This window comes from Centruroides sculpturatus, unplaced genomic scaffold (genome assembly GCF_000671375.1).
Source record: "Centruroides sculpturatus isolate CEXI.00-Female unplaced genomic scaffold, Cexi_2.0 scaffold1959, whole genome shotgun sequence".
NCBI classification, from domain to species: Eukaryota; Metazoa; Arthropoda; class Arachnida; order Scorpiones; family Buthidae; genus Centruroides; species Centruroides sculpturatus.
The window spans coordinates 50,384-72,305 of record NW_019386181.1 but is presented as its reverse complement, the minus strand read 5'-3'; the positions used below and the strand labels follow the sequence as shown (position 1 = coordinate 72,305).

The following is a 21,922-nucleotide window of genomic DNA, read 5'->3' as shown; positions in this document are numbered from 1 at the left end:
AATAATTTTATAATTTTATATTTTAAATAAAAAATATGTAAAGCTTTTTCTAAGTAAATAATTTATTAAAATAAAATATATAAATACTTAAAGTTTTATAAATTTATCATTTATGTTTAAAAATATTTATAAAACTAAGTAAGTAGTTTAAAAAAAAATAAATCACTCGGTTATAACTTTTAGTATACTTTTTTCAAATAATTCAGTATTATATTTCAGTTTATATAACTGAATATTTATAAAATGAAATATTTTTTATACGATAAAGTGCTTCTGATTAAGTTTTGTCATTAAAATAATTTAAATACGTGGATACTTAATGCATTAAGATATCATTACCATCAAAAGAGTATACATTAGTTGAATATTCAATAAGAGAAATTACATTTCTTTGATGCTGTTGAAAACTACTTACTAAACTTAATCCTAAGGGATGTTAGGAATATGTAACGCTGTTTATTACTTTGGTTTTTGTAAAAACTTTTCTGTATTCGAACAAATTCAGACAAACAATCTCATTTAAGAAAAGTGCTTTCTCTCTTATAATGCATGCCAATTTTAGAATACAAAAGAAGAAAAAAATATTAACAACGTGTATTGACAATTCAAATAGTAGTAAATGTTTTACTGTTTATGAGTAAAGATGTTGTTAAGTGATTCCGACATCTTCGTTCTTATATTTCCTGATAAACATGTCTGAAAATCATATATTTAACTAGTTCTTTGAGATTACAAAAAAAATAAAAAAAAAATAGAACATTTCTCACCTCATATATTATAGTACATAAAGGAATTATTTTCTAAATTTATTTTTTATATAAAATTAATATTTTGATATAAATTTTTAACGAAAAAAATATCATTAACTTTTTATTTTCATTATTTTTAACAACTTGTATTTCTTAACTTACAATTTAGTAATGTTGTAAATGTTTAAGCACTCGGGAAAATTGATTTTGTAGTTATTAAAATTTATTTCTTGTTTTATATGTAAACAAATTAACGATTTTTCTGATATTTTGCGATTTTTCCTGAATATTTTATCACATACATTAGGATATTTGAAAAGTAATTCAGGAAAACTGTAAAAAGTTTACAGTATTTTAGAAGGAATATTATTATTTATAATGCTCCGAAACCTGTAGGTGTTCTTGGATTTAAAGTGCTGATAGACGGGAATGGTGACGTTGAAGGAAATTATACTCTTTTAGCTTACTTACCCGATGAAAGTGGTAACTGGAGTATGAGAGCTGTTGCCAGGTTTGGCCGCAAAGAGAAAGATGAATTACCTGCAAGTATTTTATTTTTATACTTCGTCATGTTTAATTTTTGGAGTATTTTCAATAATTTTAATCTTTTAAAAATATTATCCAGAAATTTATTCTAGAAAAGGAAATAAATTGGATAAACGATGTTCCGAAATCCGAACCAGAATGCGGTTTCGATGGAAAGAAATGTTCTAAAGGTAATTTTGCACAAGATTATAAACTTCTCATTTAAATATTTAGCCATAGACTTAAAAAGAATTTCTCTTTACAGAATGGAAAATAATATTAATATGCACGGCTTCCATTGCCTTAATTAGTATTGCGGGGTTTTTTATTTTAAGGTAATTATGTTTGAAAATTTAATTAAGTTAATTAAATGTAAATGCTTTTATTACGTGTTAATTATTAACCTATAATTCTCGATATTATATTTAAATATTTTCAACTCCATGTGAAATTTTTATAAATATTAATTTAAAAATAAATTGATGAATTAATTAATTTAATTAATTCATCAATTTAAGAATTGAAAGTTAAAAGTAGTAATTAAAATTAAAATTAAGCATATAAGTGACATATACTTTTAATATTTTATTGGATTTTAAAAAAAAAAAAAAAATTGCTTAAACATTTTTGATTAATAAATGAAACATTTAAAAAGTTTATATTAAACGTTTATATATTAATACATTTGTACTTATGTTTAATAATATAATTTTAATGTGTTTTTCATTAAATTTATTAAGGATTATGTATAAAATGTTATGTATATAAATATAAAAATTAAATATATTTTTAATTCAACTTTTAGGCATTATCATTACGAACATAAATTAGCTCGTTTATTATGGAAAATTGACATTAAAGAAGTTACTTTGCTTCGTACAAACTCTGATTACACGTTACAGAATTTTCGAAATACAATTAACGTAAGTAGAATTTAGAAATTTTTATACATTAGAAACTTATTTCTGTTTCTGTTGAGGAAATCCTACAGACTTCACGTGATATTTAAGTACTGATTAATTCCCATACAAACGAAATTTTTAAGAATTAATAATTTTACTTAGAATCATGAAATAGGAAAGACACGCAAATAGAATTCCCGTAAGTTTAATTAAATCATTGGCTTATTACTACTTTTACTCTGATTACACGAAAATAATTAAGAGACAGAAGAATCATCTTGTCCTGAAGGAAAATTAATTAAATCGTATCTTGATTTTTGACTAATTAATACTATTTAATAAATATTAAACACGTAACAATAAGAATTTAATATTTAAAACGCTAATATCAAACAGAATTTAGTACTAAAATTATTTAGTATTTAAATTTCAAAACTTTTACTTCTCATAAATTTCAATGCATTCTACGCTATATTTTGCATTAAATAAAATTATTAATTTATGTTTTAATATAATGTTTTTATATTGCTTATTCGACATAATATTTAGAAAAGTTTACATGTATCGATTTATGGTTATTATTATTGTTGTTGTTGTTGTTTCTTTTATGGTAGTTTTTAAGTTTTCGATAATATAACATATATATAAATATGTAAGATTTTTTAAATTCTAAATTTAATTAGTAGAAGAAAGATAAAATTCTTTACATTTTTTGACAAATTTTAAATACTTTTCATTCACACAATAATGATTCTACGAATTAGGTAATGGTTATAATTTTCTAAAGAATTTGTATTACTACAGTTTCTTTCGGCTTGTCGTTTTATGACTTGATGTGAAGTAAAGCGGAGAATTTTCTGAAAATTATCATGTTATAAAATGTAAAATTTGCTTCTTCTTCGATGAAAGTTTTATTTTTTTTAATTTCCCAGTTGTGCCTTTTATATATTTTCTTTTTTAAATATCTAATCCATTTTCTCTTAGTAATTTGTTTTTTAAAACTTTTTTAATCAATTTTATAAATTTAAATTTTAAGAAAACATTGTACATTTTATTTATTATCCTTTATATACTTAAAAAATTATTATTTTTCATAAAACTCACGTGATTTATAAAGAAATATTATTTATTTTTATCGGATTTACTTAGTGATATATTTTCATAAATTATATTAAAATTCTGTTTTCATTTGAACTTTTCACTCTAAAATTACACTTATTATTTATTAAAATTATTATTTTAATACCATTTTAAAACAATTTGATGAATTATAGTTATTATATATGCATTTTTCCATTTTTAATGTCATAGTTCCAGCATTATGATGGAAATAAATTACAAGTTCCCACAGAAACGGATAAAGAACAAGAATCATTTACGCCTTTCACGTCCAAAATTGGCTTTTATAAAGGAAACATCGTCTACATTAAACCAGTTTATAAGAGGAGCATCGATCTCACGCGAGCTCTACGTAAAGAAATGATCCAAGTAAGTAGGATATTAACTGTATTATTGATCTAATAATAATGATAATATAAATATAATAATATTTATAGATGAGAGAATTAAGACACGAAAATATCAATCCATTCATTGGTGCATCAGTCGATCCTCCTCATATTTGCGTCATGACTCTTTATTGTAGCAGAGGAAGTCTAGAAGTAATTTATTGATAATTCTTATAATAAATAATCCAACAATTGTAAAAATATAAAACTCTTATTATCTTATATTTTAGGATGTTTTAAAAAATGAAGATTTAAATTTAGATAATATGTTCGTGGCATCTCTCGTGTCCGATTTAATTAAAGTGAGTTTAATTTTTATTCCTTGAAATGTTTAATGTTATTTATATTTTAGTAGGTTTCTTGTTGTAGAAAAATATTTTACTCATTTTTAGGTAAATATTTTATTTTACAAATAATATTTATCTTATTTTTTTCGGTAACAAACAATTAATACAGTTTAGAAGTTTGTTTTCAAGCGTTACTTTTTGTAAAAAATAATGATAAAATATTTCTAATTTTTCTATAAGTTAGTGAAATATTATTGAATCTTTTAAAATATCGTCGTGCCAATATTGTAATATTGTATTTATGTTAAGCATTTATTTAAATTGCTACATAATTGATTTATATTCTCATTTATTATCAAAATGAAAGCACGAAAATATTACGTTTATATTCTGTTCTTTATTTCTAAAAAACAAATATGTTAAGCTTTCTTCCTTTATTATTTATAATATATTTCGTATTAAATACAAATAACTAGATATATGTAGTACACTACTTCGTTTTATATAGAATAAAATATTTAACATATCTATATAAACAGTACACATGAATGCCATTATCAAATGTTATTTATACACTTAGAAGCCATATTCGATGATACTTCCGCAACACTGTTTCCGTAGGAAACAATATTGCGAAATATTTTGCCTGTACAGTACAGTGCTTTAACCTATTGGAAAGATATAGCGACAATTCTATACAGTTTAATATTTATGTACTCTTTTAGATAATTAAAAAAAGAATGGATAGTTATGTTAATTCCTTTGTGATACTTTGACTTTTTATCTAAAATGTAGGATTTAAAATAAATTGATTTTACATGAGATATATATTTATATACAAACACACTTTGTTTTTACACAATAATTTTCGAAGATAATCATAGATTTACTTGAGATCTGTGACTAAATCTGTTTTAATAAAATGAAGAGTTTGTGTGAAGTTATGTTTCTTTACATCTTTTATGATACAAAGTAATAAAAAAATTTTATACTGTTTAAAATGTAAGATATTTTTTATGCTTTCTATATTTTACAAAGAGAAAGCAAATTACATTTAATTCTGATTTGTCAATTTTATAGATGTGCTTATTATTTACTTTAAATTAATTTTACAATAGTTTAAAATACAAATAATTAATTAGATTTTAAATACGATTGAAAGATGTTTAGATTAGTAATTTTGCCATTTATAGTTAATATTATTATATGAAATTTTACATAAGTCTTTATTGATAAATAATTATCTAAATCTTTCCTGTTGTTTTATTACGTGCATTGCGAGGTTATCGTAGCAAATAAACTGTTCTATATAACATGAGCTTACTTGTTTAAGTATGTAGTAAGCCATTCTGATGATATCTTTTGGAATTACAAATGATTGTGCAAACAATTTGGCAAAATAACGTTTCCTGCTTTATCGAGCTTACTTCTTGTTATCGCAGCACATTTTCTTATCGTAAGACATTCTGTTGAAATATATTATAAAAGTAAATTAGATTTTATTAAAAAATGAAGTTATACGAAAGATATTTAACATCATAAAAGGATTTTGCCTCGATTTCTTACTTGATAATGTATATTTTGATATTAACACTACAGATATGGAAATAATGCAATAACCTTTAACTTTTTAAAATATAATAATGCTAAGTTCTAAATAATATTGCATTAATTCTTTTTCTTATATTTTTATTTCGTTACTAGGAAGTTAAATAAAATTGCGTAAAATACATTAAAGTGTAGAGATTTTATTGCATCCTAACTTAGCTGATGTCATGATATTCGAGCGTTACTTGGTATCATATCATGATTTTTCCCGATATTTTGTTACGTGGCATTGTGTAAGTGAATAGTAAAATATTTTATATGCATCGTGAAACCTTTCTCTAAATTTATCGTGAAATATCAGCACTATTCAGAAACGATATTCTCTGAAACGATTCCGAGATATTGTCAGCTTTATCTTACTTCATCAATGAGTGGATATTGTATGAGTAAAAACGGTGATCTCGCAAGTTTCTTTCCTGGAAGATTCAATTTTCGTCGAGTTTTCTATGAATTAAATTAAAATAAAAGTGAAATTTACAAGTAGTTTAGTTTATGATACAAATCCTATGTAGTTTAATATTTATAGGCTATAGATAATAAACGGTATATTAATCTGCAATTCTACTTCAATAACTTTGATTATACAAATTATTTTTCTACTTTTTCATTTTATTTAATTTTTTTTATATAATGTGTGTTACTCTATTTACATAGCTATATTAATTATAAAGAATAAATATTGTAAGGAACAACCACAAATATTTAGCTGACCACAAACTTAATATTTGTGTCTGGGCATAAATGTTTATTGCTTTATCAGCTTCTAACCGCAGGGATTAGAATGTGATTATGGTTTTCTAAATAGAAACTATGACTCATATTATCGTAAATAAGATTCTCACAGAAAATAATGTATTTTTCTACATATTAGAAAATTTATATTTCTTTAAATTAAATATATTTAGTAAACAAATTTTATTAGATAATAAAGTAAATAATCGATATTTCTTTAAAATACAGTATTCTCTATTATTTAACAGACTACATTAAAATATTGATGTTTAACCAATAGTGAACATTACTGAATTTATTAATGTTTTTATTGTAGTCATTTAAAATTATATAATAGAATAAAAGTAATGAAATGATAACTTCAAATTACATAATCCTATTTTAAAAAACATTTATGTTGATTTTATACATATTAAATTACATTTAATAGATTTTTGTACATTTTAAATTTTTTTTCATATTTCTAGGGAATGATTTATCTTCATGAAAGCGAAATAGTTTCTCATGGGAATCTTAAATCATCGAATTGTTTAGTGGACAATCGATGGGTACTTCAAATTTCTGATTTCGGATTACACGAATTTAAGTCTGGAGAAGAAATACCTAATCACTTAGAAAAGAAATATCTTAGAGGTAAATAAAATAAATAAGTTTCTCATAATATAGGAAGAATTGATTTTTACATAAATAACAATTTCTCCTGAAATAGATCAATTGTGGAGAGCTCCAGAACTATTGAGAATGTTAAACAGACCAATTAGAGGTACTCAGAAAGGAGATGTATACTCCTTTGGTATTATTCTATTCGAAATTATAGGAAGAACGGGACCTTGGGGAAAATTTGCTCCTCCAAATAAATGTAAATCATTAGTTATAAATTCTGGTCTATAAAAATGAAATTCTTTCAATTATGTGACAATATTGTGCTTCTATGTGAAGGTATTATAGATAAAGTGGTAAATCCTCATCATTATAATGGAGAATTATATCGACCTCCAGTTCATGAATTAGATTGCGAAGATTATGTGAAACGTTGTATGGAAGAATGTTGGCACGAAAATGCTGATTCTAGACCAGATTTTCGTTTAATAAATGTTAAATTAAGAGATATGCAAGCTGGTTTGTAAGTATTTCAGTAAGAATGAGTAAATTTATCATATTATTTTTCATATCCAAAAAAGTTACTAATATATCTTTTTACTAGGAAACCAAATATATTTGACAATATGATTGTGATAATGGAGAAATATGCTTATAATTTAGAAGGTCTCATTCAAGAAAGGACAAATCAATTAGTTGAAGAAAAGAAGAAAACCGAAAATCTATTATTAAGAATGTTACCAAAGTAAGAGACTAAGTTTACTTTTGTTCTTCATATTGCTTATAATTCATTTATTAATCTGTTTAAGATAAATGTTATATAAAATATTTAATGGCTTTACAAAAAATTAAAGCATAGTTATAGATTTTATACATTTTTAGACCAGTAGCTGATCAATTAAAGAGAGGTGAACCTGTAGAAGCAGAGAGTTTTGATTCTGTTACAATATACTTTAGCGATATCGTCGGATTCACTGCTCTTTCAGCAGTTAGTACACCTCTTCAGGTAATTTATTGAGAATAAATGTAAAGAATGTCTTTAGTATTTTAAATTAATTATTTTTATTTTTTTAGGTGGTGGATCTTTTAAACGATCTATATACGTGTTTTGATTCGATTATAGGAAACTTTGATGTTTATAAAGTAGAAACTATAGGTGATGCTTACATGGTAGTAAGTGGATTACCGATACCGAATGGTAATTCACACGCTACACAAATTGCCTCTATGGCATTGCATTTGTTAAATGCTATTCGTACTTTCGAAATTCGCCACATGCCAGGCGATAGATTAAAATTAAGAATTGGCATACACTCAGGTAAAAATATTCTTTCTAACAGTTGTAACTAAAAGTATGTAATAGCAAAAATTAACTTACCAAATATAAGATAATCATATCATATTGATTCTTTATTTTAGGCCCTTGCGTTGCGGGCGTAGTAGGCCTTAAAATGCCAAGATATTGTCTCTTTGGAGACACTGTAAATACTGCTTCTAGAATGGAGTCTACGGGTGAAGGTAAGTTTATGTATTTTATANAATTTTCGAAATACAATTAACGTAAGTAGAATTTAGAAATTTTTATACATTAGAAACTTATTTCTGTTTCTGTTGAGGAAATCCTACAGACTTCACGTGATATTTAAGTACTGATTAATTCCCATACAAACGAAATTTTTAAGAATTAATAATTTTACTTAGAATCATGAAATAGGAAAGACACGCAAATAGAATTCCCGTAAGTTTAATTAAATCATTGGCTTATTACTACTTTTACTCTGATTACACGAAAATAATATATAAATTTAAGTAATTATTCAACGTACCACGTATTATGAACTGTGTACTTACTTAATTGGAATGTAAAGGCGAGGTAAGTTGTAAAACCGAGTTTATTGACGATTGTTACAGGAATCCTTAAAGTTCCTCAAGCGAGTAGAATATATTTAAGTATTATATCCCTCAAGAAATCTATTCAAACCAATCTGGAAGAGATAAATTGGACGTTCTCCAGTTGTTGTAATAAATGGAGTCTTTCAGACTTAATGGAAATAAGAAAGAAAGCGTAATTTATTTACTTCAATGTGAGAATAAACGCCTTAAATCCAAATGAAACTTTAACAATACTTAATTAAATAAATTCGATAATTTTTTTCAATTGAAATGTTTTTATTATAATTTTAACAAATAATTGATATTTTCGAATTTTCACTCTTGGTTAATTGTTTTTATTATCGTTTTTGCTTAAATGTTGTTAAATTAAGTAATATAAATTAGATTTTTTCAGTTTTGCTATAGTTGTAATGTGTAATATTAGCATATTATCGTTTATAAGGTAATTAATAAACTGAAACTTGATCGTAAAATACAGTAGTTTTAAAACATGAAGTTGACAGATATAAAAATATACTATAATTTCTTGGTTGTGATTTATTNATTGACTGTACCGTACTACTAACCACTAAGCTAAACGTTTAGAAGCTTAATATCAAATTTAAATGCAGAAATTTTTTCATTTAATTAATATAAATGAAATTTAATATGAATTAATCACTCACTTTTCAAATTTATCATTTATATGTACAAAGTTTTAAATTTATATTAGCAATCCCAATAATTCTGATACTATATGTTATTCTATACACTTATTAATTAATAATACAAAATATCAAAAGTCCTAATTTATTGTAAACCCTGTGTTATCGCGTATTTACGAAGTCTGTCATATATATCTATCACAATATACAAAAATTAATCGCATAAAAAGATAAAAGCTTTTCTGATCTTCAGTAAAATTTATAATTAATTTATTGCAAAAGTTATATAATTTAAGTATTTCCTGAGATAGATCATCATCGATATCATTTTATAGAAAGTTTAATCTGGACACTTAGCGTGCAATATATCTAATGACAAATACAGGAAATTCAAGAGGCTAACTTATTTCGTTTTATTACAATTTAAGTCATTATTTTTGTATTTTGCAAATATCATTTATTAATAACTCCATGAACAATTTTTCTTACATTCTAAAATAAATTCTTAATCGAATAATTCACGTGTTAAATAAATTACTGTATAATAACTTGCCAAATCGATAAAAGTAATAGATTTATTTTTATATATTAGCATAGTATTGTTAAAACTAGAATAATGAACTAATCTGGTATAAAATAAGTGCATAAATTTGAAAATACCGTATTCTATGGCACCCCTATTTCAGCACAGAATATTTANCTCATAAAACTAAAAATTAAACTTTCAAAGTTTTATTTAAATTTTATTAAAATTATCTGTAATAAATTATTGTTCTTAATGTACTGTACTTACTCAAAGTAGCATTTTCTATCACGCAAAAACGACTTATTAATTAATTAGTGTATCCGTTGTATCCTAGTAGCTTACGGAAAAAGAATTGACATGTAAAATTTCTTTTCATTTTCTGTTCCAGTTTTCCGTCGTAACTTTACCGCATGTGGAAACCAGGCTTTAGGTTAGGTTAGGTTAGGTGCAGCAATGGCAATGCAGCAATAGCAATTTTAATTTTCTATTTTTTTATAACTTTTTTATGGTCTGGAATGTTGCTTTAATTAAATTTACATATTTCACAGTGCATGATATTTTTTCTAGTTTTTCAAGACGATTTAAAATTTGTACCTTTTGATTGTAGAAAAATAAAGTTTGTTTTAAGCAGTGCTTATTTAATTTCTTTAGGTATAATTTAGGAATTTAATTCAAAACAAAAAACAGCTCTTAAGAAATATGCTGTAATACACAACCGAAAAAATGAATAGCCGATCGATTTAAAATCTTAAGAATTACACAATGCACTCTTCAAAGTTAATTTTTAATTGTCTCAAATAAGCACGAGTTCAGTAATAAAAATTTTCCAAAAATGTACAATATGAGTATTTCCCATTTTAATGATTCAACAATGAGGATTTACGTAATATAAAAATATTATTATTAACATTATAACGTAAAAACGAATTTTTTTCTTGTAAGAAAGCTTAAAAATACCAAAAAGAATAAATATAAAACAGAAAACGGGTTGTCACGGTCCCTCTTCATTGGAACGAAGGTCCAGCCTACAAAACTTTGCATATTATATAGCGACTAATAATTTAATGTTTATTAAGCTTTAATATTGTTTCAACTGACAAAATTTAAATTTAAATTTTTCAAAAAACAAAATATGGAGATCTTTACCCGTTATAAGTTATTTTGGGCGTTTTCTTAAATAAGTTTGTAAAAAAATGTCTGAGTAAATAAATTAAAGGTTTGCTTAATTAATTAATATTTCAGTAGAACAGATAATCTAAATATAATTTTGTGAGACTCATCTTTAATGTATAATAGAACTTATTATAGCATAGTTTTTTCTCATAAATCTATTTACAATGTATAGTAAAAGTTCCTTAATACGACACCTCCGGGATCAGAGTGGTGACGGATTAACGAACTTCCTTTCTATATTTATAATACAAATCAAATCTATTCACCACCAATGCTAAAAAACTTTTTATTGGGAAACTAGTTTTAAGGTCACACAATGACATTTCTGTTTTTATTGATACTATTATTTGTGATGTTTGAAGTATATTGAATCGATATAAACCATTGACAAACGACCTTGAATCCATAATGCATACGAGAAAAGAACGTGACATAATATGATGAACTGAAAAATTCTTACTCCATTCAATTGCTGTTTTTTTGAAAAGAATATTAATAAAACTCGAAAGTTCTTCTTCGTAAAAAGTTTTTATGAATTTCTAACAAAAACATTTGTTAAAAAATCTAATTTAGAATACTATAATTAAATTTATTGTTTATACGAAAATCTAAATAGGATCAGAGGACCAGCAGGGCCATTTGGCCAAGAGAATTAATCAAAATATAATTTGTGAAAAAATCTGATAGAAAAGTATTTTTTTATTTCATAAATTTGTCAATCATAAATATAATTTTATTTATATAAATTTATTTTATTGCTATGGATTACACAAATACATTTTTAAAATTCTTAAAATTTTAAAAATAACATTTATTTTAAATAAAAAAATAGTTTAATTTAAAAGTAAAATCTTGTTTTAAAATATTTTAAGAGCTTTATAGATTTTCCCAGAATAAGAATGGAGCCGATATGCAAAGGAAAATTCTGTAGTTTCGTGTTAATTACGAAGTAGAATATAACATTTGAAATCTCCGATATTTTTGCAAGTAATTCTGAAGAAATTCTATTTAACAAGAACAAACAGAAAGATAAATAATGTAAAAATGTAGAATAGTTGAAAACACTCGATATATTATCGTGTGCTACATTGTATTGACAATCATCAAGTAGATGGAAAGATAAAACACTATTCTTGTAATATCTCCCCAATTAAAATAATTGTCAACAAAAATAAGAGACTTAATTTATATAAGTTCTGTATGATAAACGATTCATTTTTACAGTGGTTTATATATACTGTATATATATGATTTAGGCCAACAAATATTGTAATATTATAGTGTGTGTATTTATCGTTTTAAAATAAATTACCGTAAACTAGGGTACTTTCATGCAATTTTTGAGATGTTTCTTGTTAAAAACTGCTTGTATAATGAAATAATCTGAAACAAGAAATGTATGCATTTGCGAATATACAGAATTAATAACTAGTATGAAAACGGGGGTTAAAATCAGCTGCCTACTTGCGGAAAATTACAGCAAAAGAAGAAATGGAAAATATAAAATAGAAAATGTTTCCGTTCCACAGTAAGAAATGTGAAGTTTTTTGGTTTCGAATGCGAAAAGAGATAGTCGATAGTCCATAAAAAACGTATTCAGCGAGACGTTATTTGTAAAAATGATGGCATAAATTATTCGTTCCACTACCGATAAAATTTCATCGAATAATTCTGGTGTCATTCTCATAAAACTAAAAATTAAACTTTCAAAGTTTTATTTAAATTTTATTAAAATTATCTGTAATAAATTATTGTTCTTAATGTACTGTACTTACTCAAAGTAGCATTTTCTATCACGCAAAAACGACTTATTAATTAATTAGTGTATCCGTTGTATCCTAGTAGCTTACGGAAAAAGAATTGACATGTAAAATTTCTTTTCATTTTCTGTTCCAGTTTTCCGTCGTAACTTTACCGCATGTGGAAACCAGGCTTTAGGTTAGGTTAGGTTAGGTGCAGCAATGGCAATGCAGCAATAGCAATTTTAATTTTCTATTTTTTTATAACTTTTTTATGGTCTGGAATGTTGCTTTAATTAAATTTACATATTTCACAGTGCATGATATTTTTTCTAGTTTTTCAAGACGATTTAAAATTTGTACCTTTTGATTGTAGAAAAATAAAGTTTGTTTTAAGCAGTGCTTATTTAATTTCTTTAGGTATAATTTAGGAATTTAATTCAAAACAAAAAACAGCTCTTAAGAAATATGCTGTAATACACAACCGAAAAAATGAATAGCCGATCGATTTAAAATCTTAAGAATTACACAATGCACTCTTCAAAGTTAATTTTTAATTGTCTCAAATAAGCACGAGTTCAGTAATAAAAATTTTCCAAAAATGTACAATATGAGTATTTCCCATTTTAATGATTCAACAATGAGGATTTACGTAATATAAAAATATTATTATTAACATTATAACGTAAAAACGAATTTTTTTCTTGTAAGAAAGCTTAAAAATACCGTATTACAGGAAATTTATTGCAACTCTTTGACAGTATTAGAGCAAAACTATGTTGTAGAAGTTCTATATTATACAGAGATTGCCTGCATGTGATTATATTTTGAATTTAAAATACGTTAATATTTAAGTTATTATTATTTAAAAGCTTGAGTTATTCAACGCTCCTATAAACAAACAAACAAAAAAACACTATTGTGTTTGCATCATTTTGAACTCCTGGCAATACATTTGCAATCCTTTACAACTATTCTTGGTACCTTTTTTGTATACAGTAAAACTGATTCTATGAAGTGAGAAATCAACGCTGACAGATTGCAAACACAACAAGAATAATCTTAACCGAATTTTTTTCTTGGAATTCTGATTAGCACGATATAATTTGCACTTTCATTAATAAAAAAGTATAGTAAATGCATATATCTCTGAACCTATAGCTTTTAAATACAGAAAAACTATATCCTCAATTGCAAAACGGCATTTTAAATTTGTACGCCATTCTCTATAGTTCGTTGGATCTTCAATACATTTGCTATTAAAATATAATAAGTTGTTTTTAAATTTNCGTTACAGAAATGTGTAGGTTACCTTCCAAGTTTATGAAATGGTGCGTGATAAATCAATTTTATTTAAGTTTGTGAAACATATATTTAATATTCTAACATTTATTTTAACTTTTCGAATTCAAAATATTTATTATAAATATTAGAATGTTTTTCCATTAAATATTATGGAATTACATTCTTTGAAGAATTTCCATTCATACCCCTGACTAAAGAAGATTAGTCCATCAATTTCAATTACTTCATCAAGAAACTAAGAAATATAAAAAATAGTTTATTATTTTTTGCACTATTATAAGCAATCTTTACAACATTTTTAGCAAACTGTTATAGAGATTCCTGTTATTTTAAGAGTTTATAATAAGTTGTTTTATCCTCTATATAAATTTTGGAAAAGAGCACCGCAAGATATGGCTAAATATGTCACGTATATTATAAAAACATATTTTAAAAATGAGAATAAACCAATGTCTACATACATTAATGATGAACTAATAGCTATGTTAGGCCTAATGATAGCAATTATTATAGTACACAGCTATTTATAATTTAAATTGTAGTTTTGATTTTAAACACGAAGCATGCCATAAAGAATTTTTATGTTTTACAGTGCGTTGAGAACCAAAAAGTTTTGTAAACCAATGTTCTATATATTTTGTTTTAAAAAAGTTTTTTTTTAATAATTGACACTATAGAACCTTAATATAGCTTCTATACAAATGTAATTTTTATAATTACAATGCTTTTCAATTTAATAGAAATAATGAATTTAATTTTTTCGCTAGTCGTTAGAGTTAATTCCAATATGATTATAAAAAATGGCAATTATTAATATGTTCTTATATACAAAATAAAAATGGAGATTATTTAATAGGTTTATTATATGATTACTAAGACACTCCTATTGCCATTGCCATTAAATATAAATTCTTATTTATAACAATCATTTTTATGTATAAAAAGTAAACGAATTACAGTATATATAAAGTTATATATTTATAAACTAATAACATTATTTTTCCATTACTTGAAGAAATAAGGTATTATTTGTGAGAAATTTTATCTTTATTTAAAGTGCGTTGCAATTTTATGATTTTTAGAGAAAGATTTTTCGAGAAGAACAAAATAAAATAAATATCGTCAAATTCTGGAATACTCGAATACTTTCTAGCATTCGAGTATTAGAGATCTTCGAATAGTCTATTAATAAAAAAACGAATACTAAAAAATTTAATAAAGTTTCACGCAATTAATTTTTGTATATTGTGATAGATCTATATGACAGACTTCGTAAATACGAGATAACACAAAATTTACGATAAATTAGAATTATTTTTCGTTATTTTGATATTAGTCTATTAATGAGTGTATAGAATAACATACTGGTATAGTGTCAGAATTACTGGGATTGTTAATATTACTGACATACCGACAATCCAGTGTTCATTAAATGCGTTCTTTTATGTTATATGTTATATTATTTAATCATTTTTAAAAATGTTATGGCATCCCTATGAAAAGTTCGCTAACAGTTTGCTAAAGAAAAAAGAACGAGTTTTTAGGAATTGCTTTGAATGTAATTCGGTTACATCAGTGTTTCTCAACCTCTAACGATTCGTCGCCCCCTTAACTACAAAATTCCGATGCCGAGGGACAAGGTTAACGCCAAATGCGTACTGCATTGAATAGACTAGTGATTAGTGTAATGTTATTTGTTTAATTATTGTACGATATAACGAATAAAACATCTAATTATTATTAATATAATGCTTTACTATATCGCCCAGAAAATTGTTTTTCGCCAAAATACAAATTTTTACTAGTCGCCCCCTCAACATGAAAAAACGCCCACATAGGGGCGATATCGTTCCCGTTGAGAAACACTGGGTTACATTTTTATTAAGTATAAGCCAACTGACGATTTTTTCGAAATAGGTTAAATTAGTTTAAATTACTAAGTAATAATTAGTAACATTAACGCATCTGTAACTGAACGGGTGAAATTATATAAGATAATGTGATAATTTTATTCAAGAATTATCAAAAACTTCGATTCAAAAAAGTTCGGATAATTCCAAGTCTTGTTTTTTTCCTTTGGTCCCTGAGTTTCGAAATAACAAGTTTTACTGTATTTCATGCTCTTAAATATCCTGCAACATTATAAAAATTCTTAAATTTTATCCACTTTATTACACCTTCACAAAGTCTTTGAGTTACAAATGCAAACACTTCCAATTATTTTTAGTTGATAATATTATATTAATAATTAGATAATTGAGTGTTTATAATTGTGTATTTATCTTAATATAATGCAAAAGTGTATAAAACTTTATAAATTCAAGTTGAATGTTGAAGTTTAATGTAACGTATCATGTTAACATTTAACTTGAAAAATTAAATTTAAAACTTCCTAAACTAAATGTAAATATGCAAAACTATAGAAGTTTTGCATATTTACGTTAAATAACCAATAAACAATTCTAATTGATTTATTTTAATAAAATAATTTTTATTTATAAATTAGTTTTTAATTTTAAAAATTGTCAATAATCGCTAATACTGTGAACAAACTTTTAACAAAACAATTATTAATATTTTTCAAATACTAACCGTATATGAACATTTTAATAATTTTTTAATTATTATTATTTTTTTAATTTTATAACGAAGCAAACAAATATGCATAATAAATGACAATTATGTAAAATTGAGATCTGAATCAATTTGATCATACTTCTCACCTTTTATATCTTTAGTTGAATCATAATGTTGTTCTCTCTTTCTCTCTGTCTATAAATGAGAATGTTTGTTTGTTCGTTTGCTACACACTCCTAGGCCTTTCAACCAATTGCTACGAATCTCGGCAGTTACGTTTACATATTTCTCACTTAGATAATGTCATATATCCCACCCCAAAATATCTAATGGATTTATGTAGATTAATTAATTTCTAGAGTATTTATTTACATTCGATTTACTAATTTATACGTAGCGCCATCTATTGTNCTTAAAATTTTAAAAATAACATTTATTTTAAATAAAAAAATAGTTTAATTTAAAAGTAAAATCTTGTTTTAAAATATTTTAAGAGCTTTATAGATTTTCCCAGAATAAGAATGGAGCCGATATGCAAAGGAAAATTCTGTAGTTTCGTGTTAATTACGAAGTAGAATATAACATTTGAAATCTCCGATATTTTTGCAAGTAATTCTGAAGAAATTCTATTTAACAAGAACAAACAGAAAGATAAATAATGTAAAAATGTAGAATAGTTGAAAACACTCGATATATTATCGTGTGCTACATTGTATTGACAATCATCAAGTAGATGGAAAGATAAAACACTATTCTTGTAATATCTCCCCAATTAAAATAATTGTCAACAAAAATAAGAGACTTAATTTATATAAGTTCTGTATGATAAACGATTCATTTTTACAGTGGTTTATATATACTGTATATATATGATTTAGGCCAACAAATATTGTAATATTATAGTGTGTGTATTTATCGTTTTAAAATAAATTACCGTAAACTAGGGTACTTTCATGCAATTTTTGAGATGTTTCTTGTTAAAAACTGCTTGTATAATGAAATAATCTGAAACAAGAAATGTATGCATTTGCGAATATACAGAATTAATAACTAGTATGAAAACGGGGGTTAAAATCAGCTGCCTACTTGCGGAAAATTACAGCAAAAGAAGAAATGGAAAATATAAAATAGAAAATGTTTCCGTTCCACAGTAAGAAATGTGAAGTTTTTTGGTTTCGAATGCGAAAAGAGATAGTCGATAGTCCATAAAAAACGTATTCAGCGAGACGTTATTTGTAAAAATGATGGCATAAATTATTCGTTCCACTACCGATAAAATTTCATCGAATAATTCTGGTGTCATTCTCATAAAACTAAAAATTAAACTTTCAAAGTTTTATTTAAATTTTATTAAAATTATCTGTAATAAATTATTGTTCTTAATGTACTGTACTTACTCAAAGTAGCATTTTCTATCACGCAAAAACGACTTATTAATTAATTAGTGTATCCGTTGTATCCTAGTAGCTTACGGAAAAAGAATTGACATGTAAAATTTCTTTTCATTTTCTGTTCCAGTTTTCCGTCGTAACTTTACCGCATGTGGAAACCAGGCTTTAGGTTAGGTTAGGTTAGGTGCAGCAATGGCAATGCAGCAATAGCAATTTTAATTTTCTATTTTTTTATAACTTTTTTATGGTCTGGAATGTTGCTTTAATTAAATTTACATATTTCACAGTGCATGATATTTTTTCTAGTTTTTCAAGACGATTTAAAATTTGTACCTTTTGATTGTAGAAAAATAAAGTTTGTTTTAAGCAGTGCTTATTTAATTTCTTTAGGTATAATTTAGGAATTTAATTCAAAACAAAAAACAGCTCTTAAGAAATATGCTGTAATACACAACCGAAAAAATGAATAGCCGATCGATTTAAAATCTTAAGAATTACACAATGCACTCTTCAAAGTTAATTTTTAATTGTCTCAAATAAGCACGAGTTCAGTAATAAAAATTTTCCAAAAATGTACAATATGAGTATTTCCCATTTTAATGATTCAACAATGAGGATTTACGTAATATAAAAATATTATTATTAACATTATAACGTAAAAACGAATTTTTTTCTTGTAAGAAAGCTTAAAAATACCGTATTACAGGAAATTTATTGCAACTCTTTGACAGTATTAGAGCAAAACTATGTTGTAGAAGTTCTATATTATACAGAGATTGCCTGCATGTGATTATATTTTGAATTTAAAATACGTTAATATTTAAGTTATTATTATTTAAAAGCTTGAGTTATTCAACGCTCCTATAAACAAACAAACAAAAAAACACTATTGTGTTTGCATCATTTTGAACTCCTGGCAATACATTTGCAATCCTTTACAACTATTCTTGGTACCTTTTTTGTATACAGTAAAACTGATTCTATGAAGTGAGAAATCAACGCTGACAGATTGCAAACACAACAAGAATAATCTTAACCGAATTTTTTTCTTGGAATTCTGATTAGCACGATATAATTTGCACTTTCATTAATAAAAAAGTATAGTAAATGCATATATCTCTGAACCTATAGCTTTTAAATACAGAAAAACTATATCCTCAATTGCAAAACGGCATTTTAAATTTGTACGCCATTCTCTATAGTTCGTTGGATCTTCAATACATTTGCTATTAAAATATAATAAGTTGTTTTTAAATTTAGATTGTAGATTTTAAATAAAAAAATTTTTTGAATCCGATTTACTTTTGTCTTAAACCAGAAATATTTGTTTTATATTTTAGTAATATTTTATCTTGATATTTTTAGAGTATCAGAAATAAATGATAGGATGTGCTAAAAGTATCAGATAGAAATCAATCATTATAATCTTTTTACTTACAGTTCTATTCCTTTTCTTGTTTCTATATACTTTTACTTACAAGTTTTATTCTTCATCTATTGTAAAATTATCACTCTATTTATTTATAAAATTTTATTTAATAAAATGAAATGTTACATTATTTAACAAATATGTTTAAAATTTACATATATTGATACATTCTTGTAAATACGTTTGAATTTTCTTTTTATTTACATGTTATTTATTGAACTTTACGAATAATTTCAATTTAATGAATTTCCTTTGTTTAATGAATAGTTAAGAAAAGAATTTAATGAACAGTAAAATTACTATTCAATGAATTAATAAAATTTAACACAAGATCGTCGAAAACAGTTACGTTTAATTCACTTTCACGTTCTGAAGATACTAAACCTTTCTCGTGTCTTTTGAATAATTTTATTTGTTCATTAAATCTTAATTATGTTTATAAGTTTATAAAAATTTTATATATTTATTTACTCTTATTTATCTCTTAGGGTAAAGGTGAAATGAGAACATTTTGGTTAGTCGGTAAGAAAAGTTCTCAAGTAACATCAAGAACTGTACAAAACAATTCTAGTTTAACAGCTTCTTCCAACGACTTAACTTCCACCACAAATTTAGAAAATTTTGATTTTCGTTTGTTATTAGACAACGAACTAGATTTACAAGTTCGAAGGAAGAAAATGTCTCAAGTTTCCAATCACAATTACAGTAGCTGTCTTAGCTTATTCCAAGAATGTCGTAAAAGTGTACTTAAAGAAATAAGAAAAGAAGGACGAGCCAATTATAATGGATACAGATCAGCACCCGTGATTGATTTCAGAGATAGATCTTCAAGAGATTGCTTATTGTAAATGGAAATCATGTATAAAATATATATTGTCTATTTATTTTTAAAGTACAATATATCTTATTTAATGAAAATTTATATCATCTGTATATCTTTGAACTTTTTAATGTCGATATAGTAAAGTGCCACGCGATAAGAGGATATATTATACTATAGACTATATATATATATATATTTATTTAATAACAATAATACTATAACTATTATATAAAAATATTTATTTATTCAAACTTATAAAACAAAATATTTTCGTTTAGAAATAATTTAAAATGTTAAAAACAGATGAAATACGAATATTTTTATCGTTACTTCTCCAATGTACAATATATGACGTATCATTATAAATAAATTAAACTATATTGAATTTTTTTAAATAAATAGTATTCTTTGGAGTCATTTATCAACTCGTGTATATGACGCGAAATGACATTGTCCTAGTTTCTTTATTTTTTCTAAAAATAATAAAAAGTTTGGTAGAATATTTCGAAGAGAAAGAAGCAAAAATAATGGAGTATTTTTTCTCATTTTTTTTCTGTTTTCAGTCTTTTTTTCAGTGTATCTGAGAAGTAAGTAATACAAATATAATGAATAATTTAATATTTTATATGTTGTAGGAAAACTAATCAATGATACATATATTATTTTCTAAAGTATGAAATTGGTACGATTATTCTGATTATTAATACATTTATCATCAAAATAGCATGTGCATTGATGTTCACCACAAGAGTTCGAGATAACAAAATACTCTAAAGTAGTAAATGCACTTCTTTGTTACATAGATACGATCCTAATAAGATATTTTTAATACTATTCCTTTTTCTTTAATATTTTATAATGAAATTTTTGTTTTTCTTCCATTCGACTAGATCAGTGGATAATTGTTCACAACTGCCGTACAGCGAACTTTTCATAGGGATGGTATAACATTTTTAATAATTAAATAATATAAACAATATAATATATTTAATTATTTTTAACATATAAGAACACCTTTAATTAATTAATAAACACTAGATCGTCTGTATGCCAGTAAATGCTATGACTTATGAATGTACTGTACCGTACTACTAACCACTAAGCTAAACGTTTAGAAGCTTAATATCAAATTTAAATGCAGAAATTTTTTCATTTAATTAATATAAATGAAATTTAATATGAATTAATCACTCACTTTTCAAATTTATCATTTATATGTACAAAGTTTTAAATTTATATTAGCAATCCCAATAATTCTGATACTATATGTTATTCTATACACTTATTAATTAATAATACAAAATATCAAAAGTCCTAATTTATTGTAAACCCTGTGTTATCGCGTATTTACGAAGTCTGTCATATATATCTATCACAATATACAAAAATTAATCGCATAAAAAGATAAAAGCTTTTCTGATCTTCAGTAAAATTTATAATTAATTTATTGCAAAAGTTATATAATTTAAGTATTTCCTGAGATAGATCATCATCGATATCATTTTATAGAA

General features: G+C 24.6%; 1 protein-coding gene across 1 annotated transcript in view; it reads left to right on the top strand.

Annotated features, from left to right (window-relative positions):
• LOC111613966 (guanylate cyclase 32E-like) overlaps positions 1-20,675 on the top strand; it is a 26,194-nt gene extending 5,519 nt beyond the window's left edge. Inside the window, exons 2-17 of the mRNA XM_023355317.1 lie at positions 1,084-1,291; positions 1,375-1,465; positions 1,540-1,609; positions 2,080-2,197; positions 3,488-3,664; positions 3,733-3,837; positions 3,915-3,986; positions 6,779-6,944; positions 7,021-7,170; positions 7,251-7,434; positions 7,516-7,656; positions 7,794-7,917; positions 7,986-8,229; positions 8,331-8,429; positions 8,780-8,784; positions 20,077-20,675. Coding sequence (XP_023211085.1) covers positions 1,084-1,291; positions 1,375-1,465; positions 1,540-1,609; positions 2,080-2,197; positions 3,488-3,664; positions 3,733-3,837; positions 3,915-3,986; positions 6,779-6,944; positions 7,021-7,170; positions 7,251-7,434; positions 7,516-7,656; positions 7,794-7,917; positions 7,986-8,229; positions 8,331-8,429; positions 8,780-8,784; positions 20,077-20,436 — 2,314 coding nt within the window. The 3' untranslated portion in view covers positions 20,437-20,675. The remainder of the gene's footprint in view (positions 1-1,083; positions 1,292-1,374; positions 1,466-1,539; positions 1,610-2,079; positions 2,198-3,487; positions 3,665-3,732; positions 3,838-3,914; positions 3,987-6,778; positions 6,945-7,020; positions 7,171-7,250; positions 7,435-7,515; positions 7,657-7,793; positions 7,918-7,985; positions 8,230-8,330; positions 8,430-8,779; positions 8,785-20,076) is intronic.
• The last annotated feature ends 1,247 nt before the right edge of the window (positions 20,676-21,922 follow it).